General features: G+C 37.7%; 1 protein-coding gene across 1 annotated transcript; it reads left to right on the forward strand.

The window, feature by feature from the left end:
* The first annotated feature begins 6,551 nt into the window (after window positions 1-6,551).
* On the forward strand, window positions 6,552-9,519 carry LOC131309570 (uncharacterized). Its single transcript, XM_058336186.1, has 3 exons — window positions 6,552-7,665; window positions 7,938-8,902; window positions 9,397-9,519. Exons 1-3 carry the CDS (start codon window positions 6,552-6,554, stop codon window positions 9,517-9,519), a joined length of 2,202 nt encoding a protein of 733 aa, XP_058192169.1.
* The last annotated feature ends 13,579 nt before the right edge of the window (window positions 9,520-23,098 follow it).

A 23,098-nucleotide genomic window follows, 5' to 3' on the forward strand; every position in this document is an offset into this window, starting at 1 on the left:
CATGGCAAAATAACAAATATCATGAAATAACACATGGACGAAATTATGTTTCTCAAAATACGTGCCAGCATATCAGCTACCACATTCGCCGATCGTCTCACAGACCTGAACCTCCAACTTGCACCAAGCTAGCTTTTGGAGGCACATAAATCTTGGAGTTTTATTTATTGTTTGGTAACTAAAAAAATGGAGTAATAAAATCTTGGAGTTGGAGCCTGAGAGAACATTGAAAACACGATAAACCCGAAATCAATGGTGTTGGTAACTAGCGAAGGCTAGTAGCCCTATCCCCAGTGGCTTCAATTCAGTTTCAATCCCTACTATATATCCGACTCCTCTGTTCATTTCATATTTTTGGCATGGATCTTCAGACCCAAGCCAGTCATTATTATTCCTTCATTTATACTAGCATTTTCGGTGAGGAGTCAATTCAGTATATCTATGCCCTACATATTTAAATGTTGCTGACCATAAATGCACCTTATCAGAAACTTATTTGTCACATTGCTCGAATATTCGAAATTCGATCGGATAATGGGAGAAATGGAAAGATTCGCATTTTAACTAAAAATGAGGACCCCTTCATAAGAGATGGACTGTATATATATATATACACTGAGGATCAGGTTAGGATGCCCTAATTTAGTGTTAGGTCCGGACTTTTGATCTCAGCCTTTGGATTGTGTTTTCAATGGTCCGGATCTGCGGAAGGTTTATGACCAGTCACAATTAATTTTTTTCCGAAAAAGTTTCATTAAAATATGGACTATTAAAAACATGATCCAACGGCTGATGGTGGTCCAGACCTATGCTCCGGTCAGGGCACCCAGATAGGAACTTGATTGTGTGTGTATATATACATACAAAACTTCAAGAAGGGCACCCTTACCGTATTAAGTTAACGACGTCCCTTTCCCGACCAATTTGTGATGATCCGAGCCGCTCCATATGTTCAGAATGTGATTTTAAGGGTACTCATGAGAAATCAACAAAAAAAAGACCGAAAAGGGCTTGATCCGAGCAGTTTTTGTTTGTATTTTATCGAACGGTTCAAATAAAAACTGCTCAAATCAAGCCCTTTCCGGTCATTTTTTTGTTGATTTCGCGCGAGTATCCTTAAAATTACGTTCTGAACACATTGAGCCGCTCGGATCATCGAAATTTGATCATAAAAGATGAGAAAATAGGACATCCGCATTTTATTTAAAATGAGGACGCCCTTATCTAAAAGGGACTCATATAGCTTGTAAATCCTATTAGGGTTGGTGCATGACATAATGTGAGGGAGATGGTGAGGCGAGTGTGAGGAGCCAATCTGTGGCTTCCCGGAGAGGAACTGGTATGTGGTTCCCAGAGAGTTTTTTCATTTTTGTGTATCTTGTGTGAATATATATATCAAAGGGAGTTTTTCTCTGAAATATGTGTGTGGATTGTGTGCGTGGTGTCCCTCCGGTCCTAATAATTACATGATACAAAACCAGAAACAAACAAGAGCTACAAAGGAATAGACAAAAACAGAACTAGCTTATCCAAAATATGTTATCCTAATGTAATTGGCCGCGCACGGCCGGTTGCTCCAGAAAGGATGAAAGAGCTCTCCTAGCCAACCAGTGGGCTTGATGAATATCCTTGCGCTATACTTTCAAGATCCTACATAGGAAAAGAAAGGTTGAAAATCTTTTTTTGGAGATTGCGCATGTAACGACCCGGATTTTTGACCCAATTTTTTTAATACAAATTTATACTGTTAAATTCCTAATTCAATAATTAATTGGATTGAATAATTAAAATAAATTTTTTTGTGTACAATTGATATTATTTGCACTATTGTATAAGATATGTATTTAAACTTTAGATATACAGGGAATCAGTGATTCATATTCATCTCTTATCTTTTCTATCTAAACCCTAAGTAGAACTCTATTCAAACTAACTCTCCACTTCTCTATCATCCTATACATACATGCGTCCAGATACATTCTCACCTTATACATACATGCGTCCACATACATTAGAATTGAAAACCCCCCCAAATGTGGCACTTGTCCCCTATCATTTTATCATTATTAGTATCCCTCCCCTTCACTCTCCTTTCTCATTCCACCACTTCTACATTTATCCTCTCTCCTTCTTACTACCTTATTCTCTCTCATTATACATACCTATATAAATTCGAAAATTGAACACCAGTATATTATTTTACTCCCAATTTTATTGTTGAGTCTAGAGAGAGAGAGAGAGAGTTGTGGCCATAGGTGTGTGCACACCATGAGTTTCGTGGGCACACCGCTGCTGCGGCCCTGTCGGAGTGCCGCCGGACGCTGCCTCGAGATTTCAGAACCACCATGGCGATCTACGGACACCGTACAACACTTATCCGGATTTAGAATCGCGTTTGAGGTAGTTTTCCGAAAATCCGAAACTTTTATCTGCATTTTAATGGAGTTACTTAGATTTAAAGTTTATTGAAGATGATGACCTGCTATTAAATTGTCAATTTATTTTTAGCCCTATTTATATTAAAATTTAGTCCGGTGGTGCTAGAATGATTAGTGTTATACCCTGTGAAAATTTATGATCGTTTAACAAGTGTTTGATTGTGAAATTATTATTGATGATGCATTGTTGATTTGTATTTGAGTGGACGTTTACATGTTTAATAAATTATTAGGGTAGATAAATATTTATGAAATACTAACAAGAATATTTTACTAGTAAAAATTTATTTAGATTGTAAACAAGAAATATTTTAGATTATATATTAGTTAATCTTTAACTCTAATAAATATTAACTAGAATAGCCTCTCATAATTTTGTTGTTATAAAAATCTCATATTAATATTTAATATAGTTAGTAAATAGTAAATTTAGCAATAAGTATTTTTCAATAAAAAAATTAGTTTGTAAAATCTATAAATAATATGAGAGTTAAAGAAAATGTTTAAATAGTAGAAATATTTTATAAAATTTCTAAATGAGAGAAATAGACTTAATTTTAAGTGTAGTAATTAATTATTTGACTGAATATTATTTTGTTACTCGCATGATTAATTCTATGACAGGATTAATTTTATCGCATGGTTATGTGTTGTTAGTACTTTTAGTTGAAATGTTGAACAATGCGATATTTTGTTGTGGCTGTAGATTGGACAAATAGGTTCCCGGGGTGGTTACGAGTAGTGAATCATGTAGACGATGATAAGTAAATGAAAAATGATAAAGTGTTGAAAGTGTGAGTACTGTGTGGATTGTGAATTGAGCCATGGCGATGGCAAGGGTAACCTATGGGGCCCTGTGTTGAAATGGGTTACCTGCGGGGTCCGGTGTTGTGACACTAACGTATGATATGTCATGAGAAGTTTCTCTTCGAGGAAGAGAATGGGTCCCATGAGACGGTTATAGTTAGTGAGACGCTAACGTATGATACGTCATGGGAAGTTTCTCTTCGAGAAAGAGAATGGGTCCCATGAGACGGTTATAGTTAGTGAGACGTTAATGTATGATACGTCATGGGAAGTTTCTCTTTGAGGAAGAGAATGGGTCCCATGAGACGGTTATAGTTAGCGTGGGGTAGTGGATGTCCGACCCTAATGTACGATACGTCATGGGATGACTCGATCCTCCTGTTATGGTCTTAAGTGAGAACATACTCGGTACATAACTTAGATGCGCTCACCTAGGACCCTGATGCAGGATAAGCAAGAGGAATGGTGAACCCATAAGACGATTGTAGTTAGTGGATGTGGGAGGAAAGGATCTCGCGGAGATGATCCTTAGATTACATGTAAGATGATGGATAGTAAAGAAAAAGACGATGTGTTATTATTCTGTACCGTTTGTGTATTATGAATTATTTTATTTTTGATTTGCATATTGTGGTATTGGGTTTTAGGATTTCTACTTGGTGAATTATCACTCAGGATACGTTTGTATCCTGACAAATCGTTTGCTTTGGCGTTCAATTTCCCAGAGTGTGCAGGATTTCACAGTGGAGCAGTTGATACAAGTGGGACTCCCTGGAACAAAGTCTGGACCAACGTTGCTTGGAATTCGTGTCAAAACTAGAGTCACTCTGGAGTTACTTTTATTAAACAAATGTACATAGATTTTCGTATTATTTTGAAATTGTAATTTTTGTATAAGGATAAATAGGGGCCTAATAGTTTGTAAAATTCAATGTATTTTTGGGTTAATGCTTCCGAAATCTCTTGAGAAATCGGGGCGTTACAGCGCAACCAAAAAAATATCAGAGTAGGCTTAATCTTCCCTCCAATCTGCATTACAGTTTTAAAGCATTTAGGAAAAAGCCCATAAAAAAGGGCAAATTTCACTCGGACCCCCTGAGGTATCTGACAATGACAGAAAGTATCCCTCAATTTTCAAAAATGACAGAAACCTCCCCTATTTCACAATTTGGGTTTCATTCCGTTAGTTCCGTTAGTAAAGTGGACGGAAAATGTACGAAAATGTACAGAAAATGAAATCTTCAATTTTATTTAGTTCTACAGCTATCTTATGGTTCTCATTGAAAGTCCTAGAGTCAAAAATTAATTATGACCATTTAGGATAAAATAATTAAAAAAATAAAATCTTCGTACCGATTCTAACGAATTAAAATTTGGAGCATTTAAAATTTTGCTCTTTATTTGATTTTAGGGCTTTCAATGAAGAGCAAATACTTAAGTGCTTCAATTTTCAATCCATTTGAATCGATGCGAAAATCTTATTTTTCTGATTATTTTATCCTAAACTGCAATAATTAATTTTTAGTTCTAAGATTTTCAATGAGAGCCTTAAGATAGCTGTAGAACTAAACGAATAGGAGATACTTAAGTGCTCTAATTTTTAATTCATTTGAATCGGTGCGAAGATTTTTATTTTTTTATCATTTTATCCTAAATGATCATAGTTAATTTTTGGCCCCAAGGCTTTCAATGAGAGCCCTGAGAGAGCCATAGAATCAAATGAAGAGAATATACTTAAGTGCTTCAATTTTTAATCCGTTTGAATCGGTACGAAGATCTTATTTTTCTGATCATTTTATCCTAAAGGGTCATAATTAATTTTTTGCTCTAGGATGTTCAATAAGAGCCCTAAGATAACTGTAGAACTAAATAAAATTGAAAATTTCATTTTTCGTACATTTTCCGTCCATTTCACTAACGGAACTAACGGAATGAAACCCAAACTGTGAAATAAGGGAGGTTTCTGTCATTTTTGAAAACTGAGGGGTACTTTCTGTCATTGTCAGATACCTCAGGAGGTTTGAGTGAAATTTACCATAAAAAAAAAATTTAGTAAAAACATATGCAACAGTGAAACTACGATGATAGGGTCAAACTTTTTAAAAATACGATTCGTAACATTTTTTCTATAATTCATAACATTTTGGGGGTGCATATGATACACACTCAAATAAAGGGTATGTATTGTAGTCTTTCCCTACATTATATATATATATATATATATAGAGGAATTTTCAAGTGAGGGATCCCTCATTTTAACAAAGTGAGGGATCCCTCAGTTTAACAAAATGAGGGACTTTCATTTCCCGATTAAATTTTGAAAATCCGAACCGTTCAATGTGTGCAGAACGTAATTTCAAGGGTCCCCGCGAGAAATCAGCAAAAAAAATGACCGGAAAGGGCGTCATCCGAGCAGTTCTTTTTGAACCGTTCAATGAAAACTGCTCGGATGAAGCCCTTCCTGGTCATTTTTTTTGCTGATTTCTTTGATGGACCCTTAAAATCACGTTCTGATCACTTTGAGCGGCTCGGATCATTGAAATTCAATCGGGAAGGGGAGTCCCGCATTTTAATAAAATGAGGGATCCCTCACCGGAACCTAACTATATATATATATATTTGGTTTTAAGAAACAGAAAATTGGGCTAGAGTCCACAGTCTAGACTTATTGGGCCTTCTAGTCCGGGTAATTCTTTTAACAGGTTGCGGATCCATTATAGTCACTTGTATGCAGCCTTAGGTCCATTAACGGACCAAACTACCCTTAGTATATAAAGGCCAGATTTAAACTCTGAGAAGAGAGAAGAGTTCTCGCTGTCGTCACTGTCGTGAATTTGGGGACGACCAAATTCACGATCCACCAAATTCACGATCAATGCTTCCTCTGTCTCGCTCTCATGGTTTCAATTGTTGAGCTCTCTCTCTCTCTCTCTCTCTCTCTCTCTCTCTCTCTCGTTTGGTTTGGTTTGGAGATTTAGGTTTGAATTGCTGTCGAAGGTTTCTCACTGTGATCTGACGAAGATTTCCCACTGCGATTGGAAGGTTTGAATTGTAGCCGAAGGTTTCTCACTGTGATCTCTCTCTCTCTCTCTCTCTCTCTCTCTCTCTCTCTCGTTTATTTGATAATCCAATTTACAAGTCAGCTTTTGAGTGTGTGTGCATTTGTGCGGTTTGTGAACTGAATGGATAGAACAGATCTATGTCGACAATGATATTTTGTTTTTCAGTGTTTTAGAGCAGATTAATAGGACAGATAATGATATTTGTTTTGCATTTTTTGCTTGCAGAGGGTGTTAAATTTTCAGTATGGAATCTTCTATTGTTCTTCTGTGCAAATATGGTTCAAAAACTCTTGTCGTTTCAGTTAGAAGAGATTTCTGCTTTGACGATGTTGTCCGTAGTCTGGTTAAGAAGTGGCCAAATTTGGAAACCTCTAGTTTTCAACTTTTGTATGCTGTAGATGGACATGACAATTGCGTTCTAGATAATGATGCTGATTTTGTAAATATGTTTGCATTGGCTGGTGCGTATGGGGTTAGTTGCATTGATGTAGTTGTTGAAGTGCTTTCTTCTTGTGCTGATCATAATAATCGGAGTATTATTGTTGAAAGTGTTGAATGTCGAAGAAGTTTTGAAGTTGGTCAAAGTAGTACTATGCATGAAGTAGAAGAAGATCCACTTGAGAGGTTTTGTCAGCACCACGAGACTGTCCGTCTTTCTGCTGGTTGGGCTAAGTTGATTACTCATGTTGGCCAAGAGTTTAGAGGCGGAGTAAAAGAATTTAGGGATTGTCTGGCAATGTATGCTATTGAAGTCGGATTTGTATATAAGTTTTTGAAGAATGACAAGACTAGAGTAACGGCGGAATGTTCAAAAAAACATATAGAATCTGGTTGTCAATGGTTTATTCATGCAACCATTGAGAGATCTAACAGTTTCTTTTGTATAAGGGAGTTTGAGAAGAATCAAAGTTGTGTTGGTGTTTTTGCTAGTTCGAAGAATCCTCGGATGAGTTCAAAGTTGGTTGCTAAACAGATTAGGGAGGAAGTTCGAACTAAGACAAACTATGCACCAATAGAAGCAGTGAAATTTTTTGAGAAGTATTATGGGAGTAAAATCAGTTATCACCATGCTTGGTTTGGGGTTGAGAAGGCAGGTGATGAGCTATATGGAGATTATGCATTGTCTTTTGACCTACTAAGGTGGTATGCTGAGGTAGCGAAGGAGAAAAACCCAGGAAGTGTTATTGATGTTGAGTATTGTGACAAAACTAATTGTTTTAGAAGGATTTTTGTAGCATTTGATGCGTGTATCAAAGGCTTCAATTACTGCCGTCCTTTGTTAGCGCTTGATGGGACTTTTTTGAAGGGGAGGTACATTGGAACCCTTTTCGGAGCTATAGGAAAAGATGGCGATCAAGGTTAGTTATTTTTATTCGTCTTCTTGTCTATTCAATATTGGTTTTCTGTTTATGTTATGTTATTTGGAAGATTGGGAGACAAGTTTAATATAGATAACAACATCTATTATTTTCTGTTGATATACAGTCATAGCAGATTAATAAATAAATACAGATAACGTTGTATTTTTCCTTAGATTCTAAGATACAAAGGACTAATTTGCATTGATTATGTTATACCATGAATATATTAATGTAGATTAATGTTGCTTGTTTCTTTTTTTTTGGATTAGGACTGTTTCCAGTGGCTTTTGGCATTGCTGATTCTGAAACTGACGAGAATTGGCTTTGGTTTTTGAGAAAGTTGTCAACAATTCTGTCATCTCGTCCAATAACATTCATAACAGATCGTCATTCTGGGCTTTTGAAAGGTATTCCAGAGGTTTTTCCCAATGGATATCATGCGTATTGTTTGCAGCATCTGAAGTGTAATTTGAGGGACAAGTTTAAGGGCAGATTGTCTAATGGTTTTAGGGACAGAGTAGTCGAGTTGTTTTCTTATTGTGCATATGCACCATCGATTTCTGATTATGAGGAAGCTTTTAAAGAACTGTGCAATGTTGGTGGTCCAAAAGCTAAGGATTTTGTTGAATCGTTGCCACTTGACAAGTGGGCAAATGCATATTTTGAAGGTAGAAGATATGGGGACATGTGTTCAAATCCAGCTGAATCTTTCAACAAATGGATTTTGGAAGCCCGTCATTTGCCAATTTTGAATGCAATTGACACGATAAGGGTTAAATTGATGGAGCAAATGTGTGATAGGAGGCAACAGTCATGGAAGTGGAATGGCATCGTGTGTCCTGAAATGGATAAGAAGTTGGTCACAAGTTTCAACAAAGGTCGGTCGTGGACTGTGGCAAAGGCAAGTGAAGATGTTTTTGAAGTGTTCTCCCTTCCGACAGTTGTAGTTAATGTTCAGAGACGGACGTGCACATGTTGTCGATGGCAGTTGAACGGTTTTCCTTGTGTGCATGCAGTGACGGCTATTCAAAAGGTTGGCCTCCAAGTTTCAAACTACATAGATCCTTTTTACATCGTTGAAGCTTTCCGATTGTCGTATGAGAGTATGATAAATCCTATTCCCACTCTCGGAGCTCCAGAAGTGACAAAAGAGAACCGTGTAGTTCTTCCTCCTAAGACAAGAAGGCCGCGGGGTAGACCTAAGGTTCAAAGAATTCGATCAAAGGGGGAGAAGGTGAGACAAATAAGGTGTGGGAGGTGTGGAAAGTTGGGAAACCACAATAGGAAGAGATGTAAAGAGCCAATTGAGTGAACTTGTTCTTAGGATATTGCTGAGTATTATTTGATTCGTTCGATTTGAACTTGTTCTTAGGATATTGATTGTTAGCATGATAGATAAGATTTTGTTGGTGTAATAAAGCGTACTAATTTTCACAGTTTTTCAGTCCTGTATGTTTTGTTGCCAAAATACAGAGAACAGAATATGACAGATTTCATCATCTGTTTGCACATTCACATCAATGTTATGAACACAAATGTACCAATATTAATGTCATTTTTGGAAAGCATGGCAACTCAAGAAGCCAAGCCCAGAAAATGTGCAGCAAACAAGAAAAAAAATTGACATGGTTTCCTTGCTTTATGGCCTAGCCGAACAGAATATGACAGATTTCATCATCTGTTTGCACATTCACATCAGTGTTATGAACACAAATGTACATATTTCAGTTTCCAAATCAGCAGCAGCTTAGGTATCCAGCAAATGTACCAATATTAATGTCATTTTTGGAAAGCATGGCAACTCAAGAAGCCAAGCCCAGAAAATGTGCAGCAAACAAGGGAAAAAATTGACAGGGTTTCGTTGCTTTATGGCCTAGCCTGACGCCTTGCGTCTTAAACTAATAAAAACAGCAACAAACAACAGTGTATATCAGCCTACTCCGGGCATTTCTCATCCTAAATTACCATTCATAATAGAAATTCACAAATAAATCCACACCGGGCCTTTTTGTCATCACAGTTAACAATCATAGCCAACAACCACAATCAACAATCATAGCCAAAATGAAAGTTTTATGTAACTATCAAAATCCAGATTGTCACCAGTTACAAACTGTCAAACGAATCACTTACAAACTGTCAAACCAACAAGATATACACTGTTCTGCCATCTACAAAGTGTTAAACCAACCACTAACACATTTGTCAAACGAATCACTTACAAACTGTCAAACCAACAACCTACACACTGTTCTGCCATCTACAAAGTGTTAAACTAACCACTAACACATTTTGTGTTCCTAAACAAAAGAGGAGAATTTGCTCTTAAACCAGTGCTGAATCCAGATTTCTCTACTGATCAGAAGTAAAATCGTGAGCTAGTTTTTTGTCTTGACACGTTTCTTTCGTCCATGATCTTGGCTCATCATGTAAAATTTTGTGGACCAAATGCACTCTAAAAGCTGAAACATCTTCTTTTTCAATCTTTTGTGGTATTTCTTCAAGCTCTGCAATCTTTTTGATGACATAACAAACAACAGGTCCACAATCAACCCTGCATATATTCAAGAGATAGAGTTTAGTAAATTGCAATAGATGTCGTCATATGCTTAACTATGGAAAGTTTGATTGAAGCTTACGAATCAATATTCTGTTGTGGTGCTTCTTGCACTGTTCTTAGTTGAGCACCATCTTTAAAGATTGACTCTATGGGAGTTAGCAAGTTGAATTGTGGCTGACTACTCCTTCTTTCTTCCAATTGCTTCATGAATTTCTCAACAGCATCTTTCTATTTTTTCAAAGTAAATTTTTTATGTTAGTTGCAGTCATTGATTATAAGCGATTAAATAAGCAAATAAGAGAGAGGTGAAGGTTTTTTACCACTATTGCAGCATCTTTAAGGTAAGGGTCGCCTGATTTCTCCTTCTTTCTTGGTTTCAATGAATTATAATGCTTCCATTCCTGCTCTTGCATATCATAAACAAGCAGAATCCAATGATATGAACTGTTTTTGTTCGTCTTATTTCCTGAAGAGTTCATCGGGAAAACAAGGTACCGAAAGTAATCTAAGCTCCTGTCATGTAATTCGTTGTAGAGTTGTTCAAGTTTGCTATCAATGAGAAACTTTTTGGGGGACTGGTTTGCCATTGTGATAAGTGTCTGTGGGAATAAAATATGTTAGTTAGATAAACACAGACATATGTGAAAATCTGCATTTCTGGTATAGCACAGACATGAACAAATAATGACATCAAAACAGTGTGAACATAACAGTGTTTTGTTATGGGCAAAGGGCAATGTACTTACCCAGCAGGTGGATGTGAAGAACGCACTGTTTCCTTGCATCAGTTGTTTAACTTCCTGCTCCCTTTTCAGCATTGATGTGTACCCGTCTATTACCTCGTTCCCCATGTCTAGTTCATCCAAAAGCTTTATTATTGATTTGAAAGTTATGGTATAAGTTGTTTCGTTGTCTGTCCAGACTTCTTCACTGTGATGTCAAAAGGAAAGAATTATACAAAGAGAATGGAATCGGGAATTAATGAAATAAGTGTATCTTTACTTACTTCACTTGCCCCTGGTTTAGGTCATAGAACAGATTCAGCAACGCTTTGTCTTCTTCTTCCAGCCATTTACCCAATTTTGTTTTTTCAACTTTCCATTTTGGTATCACATCATCCACCTCCTCCTGTTTATTCTTCTTTACCTTCTTGAGGTCTTCATAGATGAAACCATCCTCCCTCTTCTCTATTCTTGTCTCATTTTTCACGTTCTGTACAAGAGATGAAGGGTCCACCTGTTTCCTCTTTTTCTTGGTTGGTTTTGGACTGTTTTCAGCTAGTACACCCGTGAAAGCTTCAATAGTTGTCCTTTCCACTTCTTCATCCGGTACCATTTGATGCTCAGGACCACATTCTTCTTCTTTTTCTTCTTCTTCTTCTTCCACACTTTCACTTGTCTATTTTCCAAAATAAAGAAATAAGATTAGGTTATCTGTGTGGTTCTGTGGAAAGATAAAGGGAAAAAAAAACCGGAAGCATATAAACTAAGATGTGTTTTAGAAATAAGATTAGGTTATATTACCTTGAATTGTTGGGTAATAATATGTGTCTCTATGTCGTCAATGGTTCCCTCTGCTCTTTCTAGCTTTTCAGCTATAATGTCGTTCTCTACGAGCACGCTGCAGATCTCAACTTCCTTATACTCAACCTCTTTCACAAAAAAATTCCTCTCAACATGAGCAGTCTCCACTTCAAAATTGAGTTCAGCAACTGTTTCCTCATATGTCTCGTCTTGAAGCTCCGAAATTCTTTTCTGAAGCTGGGCAATTGTAGCATCTTTTTGCTCATTCTCCTCGGTCAACCTTTTGATTTGCTCATTCTCCTCGGTCAACCTTTTGATTTTTTCTCGGAGGATTTCATTTTCTTTTTGAAGCTCTGTATTTGCATCATCATGGTCTGGGTCATCACCATCTTCTGGCTTCACATGATCATCTTCCGGCACCTCAACAAATCCGAGCATCTCTTTCTCCAATTCCGTTGCCTCCAACTTTGAGTCGTTCACGATTAACGGATCAAGAACATCCAACGGGTTATTTGCCAAACCAACACTAAGGTCGGTAAGCCTTCACTTGACGAACCTCGGGAAGTTTGTTGGATCTCCTTGGCTTACCAATTTCACGTGCTCACAGAACCAATACTGTATTTCATGAAAAATACAAATTAGTTTAAATACACAAAATAGGGAGAAGACCAATGATATCCACATCTTCTAGTATACATGTAGGCAGATTATGAAAGATAACCACATCTTCCAGTATATATATAGGCAGTTTATCACAGATAAAAAGTTGATATCATAAGAGGGTAGAATTTTACCAGGAGCCCTGATATGCAGCCCCCGGTTGATGCCGGTGTTTTCATATTGTCGTTCAGTTGCCTTATGAGCTCATCCGTAAAGAATGTTGCCCAGTCATAGGAGCTGATCTTATCCAAGTCTTCAATGAACTCGATTAAATTCCAGCTCACCCTTGAAGCTGTGCTTGGGAGAAACACTGTCGAGATAAGATACAGTGTTAGCACACGTGCTACGTCGTTTGCACTTTCTTCATCCTTTTTCTTCACAGCTTTTTGGAAGTATTCTTTCAGACTTGAATTCGTCATTATCCTACCTCCTCGAACACAGATTTCATTAGCAAACCTTGTTTCTGGCATCCTCGGTTTTGTTGTTGGTTTAATTCGGTTGGGCCCATACGGGATGCCGAATACAAGTGCAAACTCTTGTGCTGTTATCTTGACTGATTTAGTTCCTAGGTTGAACCTCCCTCCCGATCCCTCGTATCGTCTTATCAGCGAAAGAGCATGCAGGTCGCTTTTCCTCAGGTACGCCTCAGTCAAGCTCTCATCAACCAGAGCAAATATAAGATTAGCAAATGGCGTTTTTCTTATCTTCTCTTTCTGGAGAGTTGTGAACTTTATGTCCTTCAAGAGTTTCACAAAACTTTGAAAACTCGACCTGTGTGAAATTTGAACAAAATAACAGGAAGATGTTGGTATAGGACAGATGTCGTTATTTTATATGAATGTTGCCAACAAAACAGACAAATGTCGAAATTTTTAGATTATCTGTACTGAATTTGTTTAGGCTTAGGTTTAACCTCTTCCTTGACCTCTTTCTTGACCTTTTTCTTCCCCTTTTTCTTTTGCGTCTTCACTGCTGTCCTTTTTGCCACTTGCCTCTGTTGCTTCTGTTTCTTACCGCGTGTCTTTGGACTACACCTACATAAGTTTCAAATTTTAATTCAGTATATGAATGGATACATATATGCAAATTATCACAAAGTAATTTGTAAATTTTATTCAGTATTTGAATGGATTCAGTAACCATATGTTGTAGTATTCTAGTCATAAACCATACCTAGATTTGTGATGGGCAGCCTTTTTCTTTGACTTGTGAAGATCTTCTTCTTCTTCTTCTTCTTCATCATCATCATCAGTATCTTCTTCTTCTTCTTGTTCTTGTTCTTGTTCTTCTTGTTCTTGTTCTTCTTCTTCTTCCTCTTCTTCTTCTTCTTCTTCTTGTTGTTGTCGTTCTTCTTCACATTGTCCTTCTCTTTCTTGTCATTCTTCTTCCGTTTAATAGGGCTAAGTCGCTTCGTCTTTGGACTAGACCTGCATGAGTTTCAAAGTTTTTGGTTAGTATATGAATGAATACATATATGCAGATTATCACAAAGTAACCATATGTTGTAGTATGACAGATTTCATCATCTGTAGTATTCTAGTCATAAACCATACCTAGATTTTTGATTGGCTTCCTTTTTCGTTGGCTTGTGAACTTGTTCTTCTTCTTCTTCTTCCTTTTCCTCGTCCTCATCCTCTACTTCTTCTTCTTGTATATTCTTCTTTTTGTCCTTCTTTTTATTGTCGTTTTTCTTCTGTTTAACAAGGCTAAGTCCCTTTTTCTTGTCATTCTTCTTCTCTTTCTTGTCCATTTTATGAGAATCTCTCTCTTGTTGTGTGACAGATCTTGTCATTCGCTTTGTTGGACTCTGTTTAACTTCATCTTCTATTGTTCTTGTTCTCTTTCGAGAGGCAGACTATTTAACTTCATCTTTTTCTGCTTCATCTTCTTCTTCATTTTCTATTGTTCTTGTTCTCTTTCGAGAGGCAGGCTGTTTAACTTCATCTTTTTCTGCTATCTTTTTTGGACTCTGTACTGCTGTTTTTTTCCGTGGTGTCTTCTTCATTCTCATCCTATCTGGAGGCAAAATAACTTGCAATGGTTTCATAGTATCTACTACAAGTACCAATTCTTTATTAGAGTTCTTTGTTTTCACCATTTCCTGTAACAAAATAGCAGAAAATTTGAACAAAATCACCGGATAATGTTGTTATATGTAAGAATCTTCAAATATGGTATAGCACAGAGATGAACAAATAATGACATCTGCCAACTTGTGTTCTATGGATGTTCCTCAATAAAACAGACAAGAGAGACATCAGTCAACTTGTGTTTTATGGATGTTCCTCAATAAAACAGACAAATGTCGTTATCATTCTGGATTCAGTGCTATGAGTACCAATACACTAAGAATGGGCAACAAATGCAGAGTATGCAACAGATAACAACATTTGTCAAGTGATTTGTAAGAACAAACAAAATGCAGAGTACTGATCTTGCAAAATTACAAAGAAGCTCTAACCAATGGCTACAAACCCTAAATAAACCATAACCAGTAGTAAGGAAACCCTAACCAATGGACTACAAACGCAGAGTATGCAACAGATGACAACATTTGTCATGTGATTTGTAAGAACAAAAAAAATGCAGAGTACTGATCTTGCAAAATTACAAAGAAGCTCTAACCAATGGACTACAAACACTAAATAAACCATAATCAGTAGCAAAGAAACCCTAACCAATGGACTACAAACGCAGAGTATGTAACAGATAACAACATTTGTCAAGTGATTTGTAAGAACAAATAAAATGCAGAGTACTGATCTTGCAAAATTATAAAGAAGCTCTAACCAATGGACTACAAACCGTAAATAAAACATAATCAGTAGCAAAGAAACCCTAAATAAACCATAACAACATGTGGAACAAAAACTAAATTTTTTGGAAGAAAGCAGTTCGTAGTCCCTAAATGTGTAGAAACAGAGAAACAAAACGTAAATGTGCAGAACAAAGAACCATTACAAAACGTAAATTTGCAGAACGAACCAGTCGAAGGAAGATGCTGATAACGACGTTGAAGGGGACGACGACGACGACGACGACGACAACGGCAACGACGACTGTGGCAGAAGACGAAGGATGGCGACGATGACAACGGCAACGACGATGATCGTGAACCGTTCTCTCTCTCTCTCTCTCTCTCTCTCTTTTCTTCTGGAAACGTTTTTGATCGAATAGAGTGGGGAAAAGAGTGCCCGCTTTTGTTTCAAAACAAGATTATATTTGGAAACCGGGTCCAATTGTCCTGGTGGCAGTACCAAAATTATTCATGTCCTTATTATAGTATTAGTCTCTATACTATGGACCTCTGGCCGAAGCTCTCTTTAAGAAAATAATGAGAATGGCTGAGAAGTGAGAAACCCGCGTGCTTTCGAGAATATTACTTTCAGCTCCCCTCCGATATTACAGTAACATTTTGGGGGTATTGTGCATAGTATTTTCCCTTTCTATCATCAACCGACGAAAATTATCCATTAATTCATGAAAGGCGCAGCAGCAGCTTGTGCAAATAGCTAGCTAGAAAGTAGAATCTATAGTTGTGTTGAAAATAACGACTGAGAAAATCAGACCGCTCATGCTCCAAAGCCGATACCCGCTGGGCCCTGACTTGTTAAACTTTTTTTGTTATATATTTCATCAAAGGAAATCAGACCGTTCATGAACAGCCCAACGGCATTTTACAAAGAGTTCCAACAGAAAGTACAATGATAACAATGAAAGTCTGTTCAAAAAAAAAAAAAAGTACAATGATAAGACACTAGTGAAAGTTACCCATTAAACAAGAGATAAAAATACTATATGGGCAATCTTTATCTAAGGGTTAAAGATTAAAACAATGCAGCACTAACACTTTGGTGGATTAAGAGTACTATTAGTTTAATCTTAAATGACATGACATCCATTGCGAAGAATATGGAAGATTTCATTGTCATCTCATATAGTCCTGAATGAATTAATTAATTAATCAAAACCGCACTTAACACTTTAATTAATTAATCTTGCCAACTTGATCTCCAAAAACTTGAAAACCTTGCTTATGTCGGTGGTTTACCGTTTAATTGAACAAGAAATTAAGAGGAGGTCTAGCTTAATTGTCAACAATGACATATACCCACATATCATGAATCCATATTTTTGCGTCTCAAAGAGAATAATTAAAAAGCGTAATGTGCTCTTCTTTTCGATCGTCCTGCAGTTCCATTGACGTTATCCGTTCTTGTCGTTATGGTCGTCGCATAGGTCCGAGCCCTGACAGGGGCATAGTTTTTTGGGACAGAGATAGCGGTTGATGGTGCTGTACGGTGGGGGTGTGGCTGCTGTGGTGATTGTGGTTCCGTTCTGTCTGCGTTTATGGGAGGCAGGATTTAGATGTGATGATCTATTGTAGGTTTTTTATTTTGTTGATGTTTTTTTGGTTCTTTTTGTTTTCTCCCCCGTTGAGGGGGCTTTCTAACCCCTAACATAGGTTTTTTGTTGGTTGCTTGGCTATTGTTGCGTTGATCGGAGATGTTCTCCATCTGTTTTGCGCATTAGGTTGTGTGAGATCCTGAATGTTCTGCGTGGTGTTTAGGCCTCCATTGTGGTTGCTATATTCCCTCTTTTGAGATGGCTGCCCTTTTGTTGTTATTCCTTTGTTATCAATGAATATCATCCTATCAATTGACTCAAAAAAAACTTTAGAACAAAATCTTGGGCCAGAAATGCACCCGAAACCATTCGATGCATGCACACCTGTGTCCATCGAACAGCTAAGAATACAGTTATGTTGTTAGCATTGTTCTAGTAGAATGAAAATCGAGAACATAAGAGTTGATAATGAGTTTGGCATTTCAGGTTAAAATCCACCATGATTATCTTAAATTGGAGGTTTAAATAAAAATAATAATACTTGGGACAACTGGTTTATAGTTGCTTGATCATCTTTTCCCTCATGATTTCTTTCCTCTTCTTCATCTCTGTCTGTTTGACTTGTAGCACGACATGCATTAATTCCGTCCCCATATTTATAAAGGAAAAACTCCAAAAATCAGACAATTAATTTTCTTGGAATGAATGCATAAATGGGTAGTCGGATTGAGACTCCATTCTAATTCAGATTTGCCGCATCCTCTCGAAAGTGACTGTATTTTGACCCATATATTACAAATTCGCCAACTGCCATTTTCCTAATAAAATTTGATCCACCAAATTAAATTTACTTTTTGGCCAAAACTTAATGCCATGCACTCAATGGAAGATAAATAATATCTGTGTGTGAATAATTTTAGTTAGGGTTTGGGTGGTCCAGCCGGAGTAGAGGGTTGCGGTGGTTCAGCGCAATCGTGGATGGGTATTGGGGTTTCTCCCGGCAGCGGCAGTGGTGGTAGGTGGTGGCTGTGTTGGGGTTTTCCGAGATCTGTTCCGGTTTGTTTAGTTGGCTGTTTCCCTTTGTTTTGGTTGGTGGTCAACAGCAGGTCCAGAACGAGAGGAAGTAATTGGTCTTTGGCCGCCGTGGGCGTGTTGGGCCTGCCGGAGTTCTTCATCGGCGTTGCCTCGGCCTTCACGCCCGGAGCCTTGCGTGACAGCGGAGGTTTGCCTCGGATCCTCCCCAGAGGACTCCATAGCTCTGGATTGGGTTTCCCGGTCCAGTTCCGGCTGACAGCCCTTGAGGCATGTCATTGGGAGCAGATATTTGTTTTCGCTTGTATTCTGTTGTTGTGTGATTACATTTGTGCTTATTGTTTACTGGTTTGTGCTGGGATCCTGTTTTGGTATCTCTCTGCCTAGTCCCGGATGGGATTCTTAGGCCGACACTTGTGCCGGGTGCTTTTGCAGGGTGTTCTTGAGTCTGTAGCCTATTGTGCTTAATGCAGTACTCGTGTCTCGGATTAGGTTGTTTGGTGCACTCCTGTTATTGCAATGTAATCTTTGCCTTCGGGTATGATTTAATGAATTGACTGATTTCAAAAAAAAAAAAAAAAAATGGAAGATAAGTATTAAGTTATTTTTTAGCCATACGATAGGATGACAGGAGGGTGAGGAGTGCAATTTTGTTCATCCTTTTTAAAAAAAGGTGAACATTATCCTTTTTCTTATTGGTTAAAATAGTGTGGACTCCACCACAAAGTGATGTCATGCTTAATATGCAATACATTTTTTGGTAAGCGTGACATCACTTTCACTACTAAAAATTTTTCGATAGGTGACAAAATTTACTGTTTTACTATAGCTCAGGAAACAACAAAATTTTTGTCATCAAAAATTATTATAGGTGACGTCACCAAAAGTGACTTTTGGAGACAACCTATAGGTGATGATTGAAATAGTAAATTTCGTCACCTATAACTTGTCTCCGAAAGTCACTTTTGGTGACAAAAAATAAATTTTTTGTCACCTATAGTAACTTTTGGTGACGAAAATTTTTTTGTTTCATCCTCTATAGTAAAATAGTAAATTTCGTCACCACATTTTTCGTCATCTATCGGAAACTTTCTAGTAGTGTTTGTGTTGGGGTCTACATCATTTCAATCAATAGGAAAAAAGGTAATGTTCACCCTCTTAAGTGGAGGGTGAGTAAAACTCAACTCGGAGGGCGAGGGGCTGGTTAAAACAAGAGTCAAACACCTCTTTCATGAGGCCTCAACCTCAATTCCTCTCTCTTAGAAGGGAGAATAACGAACGAACCACACTAGAAGGGTCGGAGTGTTAAGTTATTAACTAGTTTGTTTTTTAAGTTTTCAAATTTATCCGTCCATAGATCTACTAAAGGTGAACTTCCGCATGCATATATGGGTCTGTATATCCTCGTGTTATAGCAAAATTGAGGCTAACTTGTACACGGTTTAATTCATTCATTAATTAAAATTTTGTGGGTCGTAAGTTATCTTAGCAAAAAATTCGAACAGGTTAATCAGTCATTGATATCCCTATGAATTACCAATCATGCATACTTTTTCACTCTTACAGCTGCCAATTTCTCTCCAGGTAATAAATTAAGCACTCTCAAAGGAATAAGGCTATCTGTGGTGCCTGGAATTTACCTAGTGGAGTGATACTGGCTAAATTGTTAAGGTGTTCATGCAATTTGTTGTAATATGGTCTGTCTGTTTGGTGCTTTTGTGCAGATGCTGTTCTCTGGTGTGTTGGTTTAGGCCATTTTCCTTTAAGATTCTTATTATTTAAGTACTTATTTTTTGTTTTACGAAACAGATCATTATCTCATAATACATCACATTAAACAAAAAAATAAGTATTTATTTTAGTTAATAGAACTGGAACATACCCTTAATTTGTTTTGTTTATGTTTGGTTCAGGCAAGGCCAGAGATGTATGGCAGATGTGTAGTCGGGAATCTTTGTTTGTAATCCTGTAGTGTATTTGGTTTGATCTCGGTACGGTATACCCCATGACCGTGTATTTTTTGTTTGGGCTCTAATAAATGAAGTACTAATCTTTTTATTTCAAGCACTTTTTGTTACCGATATCTAACTAATCTAATTTTTTGCGAGAACGATATTTTTTTTTCTTGTCAAAAGCGTGAACGATATAGCTACCAGAACCTATAAAATGAAGAGAGTTGCTAACGGTACAACAAAAGTTATACAACAGTAGAGTACAGATGGTTTTTGCGTCTGTGTCGGGTCCCGCAAAGATGATCGGAGCCGCCTAAATTCTGAAGCAAAGTTTGATGATTCGTAAACGCCTTTACCGATATCAAATTGAGATAGATTTTTACAAAGACCCTAAACAACGTGTTTTAAACAAAATAAGCGGCTCCGATCACCCTTTACAGAACCCGAAACGGGTGCAAAAACCATCCATACACGGATACTGTACAGGCTTTGCTGTACCTCAATCTTTACCGTAAAATGAACCACTCGACTCACCAACAAAATGGTCGGTGTCATGCGTTAACTAATAACTACACGACCACTACGTACTGTGTTCCGCAGAAATTGGTCCCTCTCCCAATTTATGGCGAAATTCAGGACTTAACTTTTCCCTTGCAAGTTTTACTGTTTTAGTACTCAAAAAGGACATTACTTGTCAGAAGAATCAGGGATGAAACCAACAACACCTTGATTAGCCTAAAAGTCAGATATGGGATATGGTCAATATCCCACGTACACTTGCGTCAAGGTTGGTTACCGACCTTCTTTATCTCCTTTATGTCGAAGAACTTGGCATTTAAACACAACTTCGAATACAACTGCGTCTGCGATCGATTGATAGATATGAGCTCGCATGTATTGAACGATTTCGGACATAATTATATCCGAAATTATGTTTTAAAATTGTGTGCATAAACTTTCTGTTAGTTTTTTACCCCTCTTTTTTTCATCATATGTTAAAAGAAATCTACATGCTATCATTTTTTTTTGAAATGGAAAAAATATTATTAATTTGGGAAAATTTGACAATGGGTACATCAAGTTAAGGGAGAGGGGAAGGGGATCCAACCAAATGTTAGACAAACACCTAAAGAGTGCAAATCCCTACAATCCAAGGACGAAACACCCAAACACCTAAGGGCCTTAATATGCCTAGATCAATCTCATACAATACAAAAAAGGGCAAATAATGCCAAGATATGAAAATATAAGCCCAAAACAGCCAAAACCCATACAAAGTATGAGCCAAGCCCACCCAAAAGGCCCAAAACCAAACCCTAACCCTAAACAACAGTCACTGCCTCCCCCAGCCGCCAACCGAATCCTCCGAGCAACCAAACCACCACCACCGGCGACCACCCAAACCTGACTGAGCCCAACCGCGGTCAAACCAAAGCTCGTTGCATGATCTCCACTTTGCTGTTAAGTCAGAAACCAAGCATACCCAGGGGAAATTGAACGGCAGGAGACCATCGATCTGCACCTCCTTCAGCCGTAGAGCCACCCTCGCCATTAAGCCCAACAGTGGAGACCGGCGGCCGGCCGGCAAGCCAGAGACGAGGCGCATAAGAGAAAAAACGGTGGAAACAGAGGACAGGAGGGAGAGAGAAAAGGGTAGGGAGGTTGAGGACTGGGAAAGAAAAAAATGGATATATGTACATATATCTTTCTCAATGTAAAGAACGAAATTGCCTTGTGGGCCTGTGGCAGTGGCTGAACGTTGTAACAATGTTTAGTAACTAGGAGGTGGAAAGTACACAAGACTCAGTTGGAGGGCACCGAAAGGAATTTTATTTTGATTCTTCCTATCCTCGCTTCAATGATCTCAGATGTTCAGTTTTGAAAAATTGTACTGATATCAATTAGTACACCTTAGTTATGGGATCATAGATTTCGATTTAGTTTGCCAACCTAATTTTCTCAACATTAGCATATTGCTAAATCATATTTATCTATATCGAATCAACATAATTTTGAAATAATTGATTGTCTCTACAAACTCTAACTAATGAGCAGTTTTAATCATAAAAATAGATCCAAAAAAAGCCTCACAAAACATCCTAACAAACCGTCCAGTGAGGATTCCTAAGTTTCCAACCGGTAAAACATTATTATTTTTTTGAATGGCGAAAGAAGGAATTTTATTAATCATGGTAATGGCGTACATCATGTAGGGCAAGAAAAGATAGCATCGCAACGTGTAAGTAACATTCCAACTAGGATGACACCCTACCTCATGACAATCATATGTTATTGTAGCGCAAGGATTGATAAGAGATCAATCCGAGTATCATACATGTTCTCTGTTCTTTTTTTCTTTTCTTCTTTTGTGTGCTAATTTTTGTTTTTTAATCTGCAAATGACCCACAATGGAGGGCTGGATCGGGCTTTCCGAACTAGCATGTGTGAAAAAGCCCACAGTTGAAACAAAATGAAAGTTATTGAGAAGTTCCATGGTAGATTGGATCGTCTACATCAAATTGAGCTGTGGATCAAAAGAGATCATTGCATGGGCTAAATGTGTGATGGAAGGGAAATGAAGCTGGAAGCCCAAAATTTCATGTAGAAGTACAATTTCAGAGAAAAAGATGAAGGTAAAAGCAACAAAGTAAGAGAGATATGCCCGAAAACGGATGTTTGCCCTTGGTTTTGATTCCGTTATATCCTTGTTCCCTCTGGTCTTTGTATGCGGTTTGTTCAAAGCTTAATGAAATTATTCTTTTGCTGTTCAGAAAAATAATTGAAGAACTTCAATAAGAATGAACACCTCAATTGCAAATTTTAAATTAGTCTACTGTCTCATCCCAAAGTTAATGGTCCTGTAATAGTCTACTTCAAGCTATCAAGCAGTATCGACATTCATTCGTATACTACCAAATTACCAATCTATCTCAGCAAGACACCAGTGCTACCTATGACAAAACAACAATCTAAGCAGAGAATCGACATCCCCGCACCCATTTTTCACCACTTCCACTTTACTCTGAATTTTTCACACCGTGCCACTTCGTCGCTTGCACTTAGGAGGGAAGAGAAATTTCCAAGTTCCGAGCCGCGACCACAAGAGTTCCATCCACTCATACGTGTGTGTACATGCCAAGCCTATTAACTAATAACTAGTTTGACTCTAACTTGCAGTTAACCAACTATTCGAGATGGCTTAACAAACCAATATATCCCCTACACTCGATGCTGTGATCAAGTAGTTTGCACCCTAAGAAAGGTATTGGCATTGCCTCCCTTCATAAGTGGTATGTTATAAGTACCCAGCGTCCAGGTTAAGCAACAATGAATTAAGTGGGTAAATGGTTTTCAAA

The sequence above is a fragment of the Rhododendron vialii genome, chromosome 12a (genome assembly GCF_030253575.1).
Source record: "Rhododendron vialii isolate Sample 1 chromosome 12a, ASM3025357v1".
Classification (NCBI taxonomy): domain Eukaryota; kingdom Viridiplantae; phylum Streptophyta; class Magnoliopsida; order Ericales; family Ericaceae; genus Rhododendron; species Rhododendron vialii.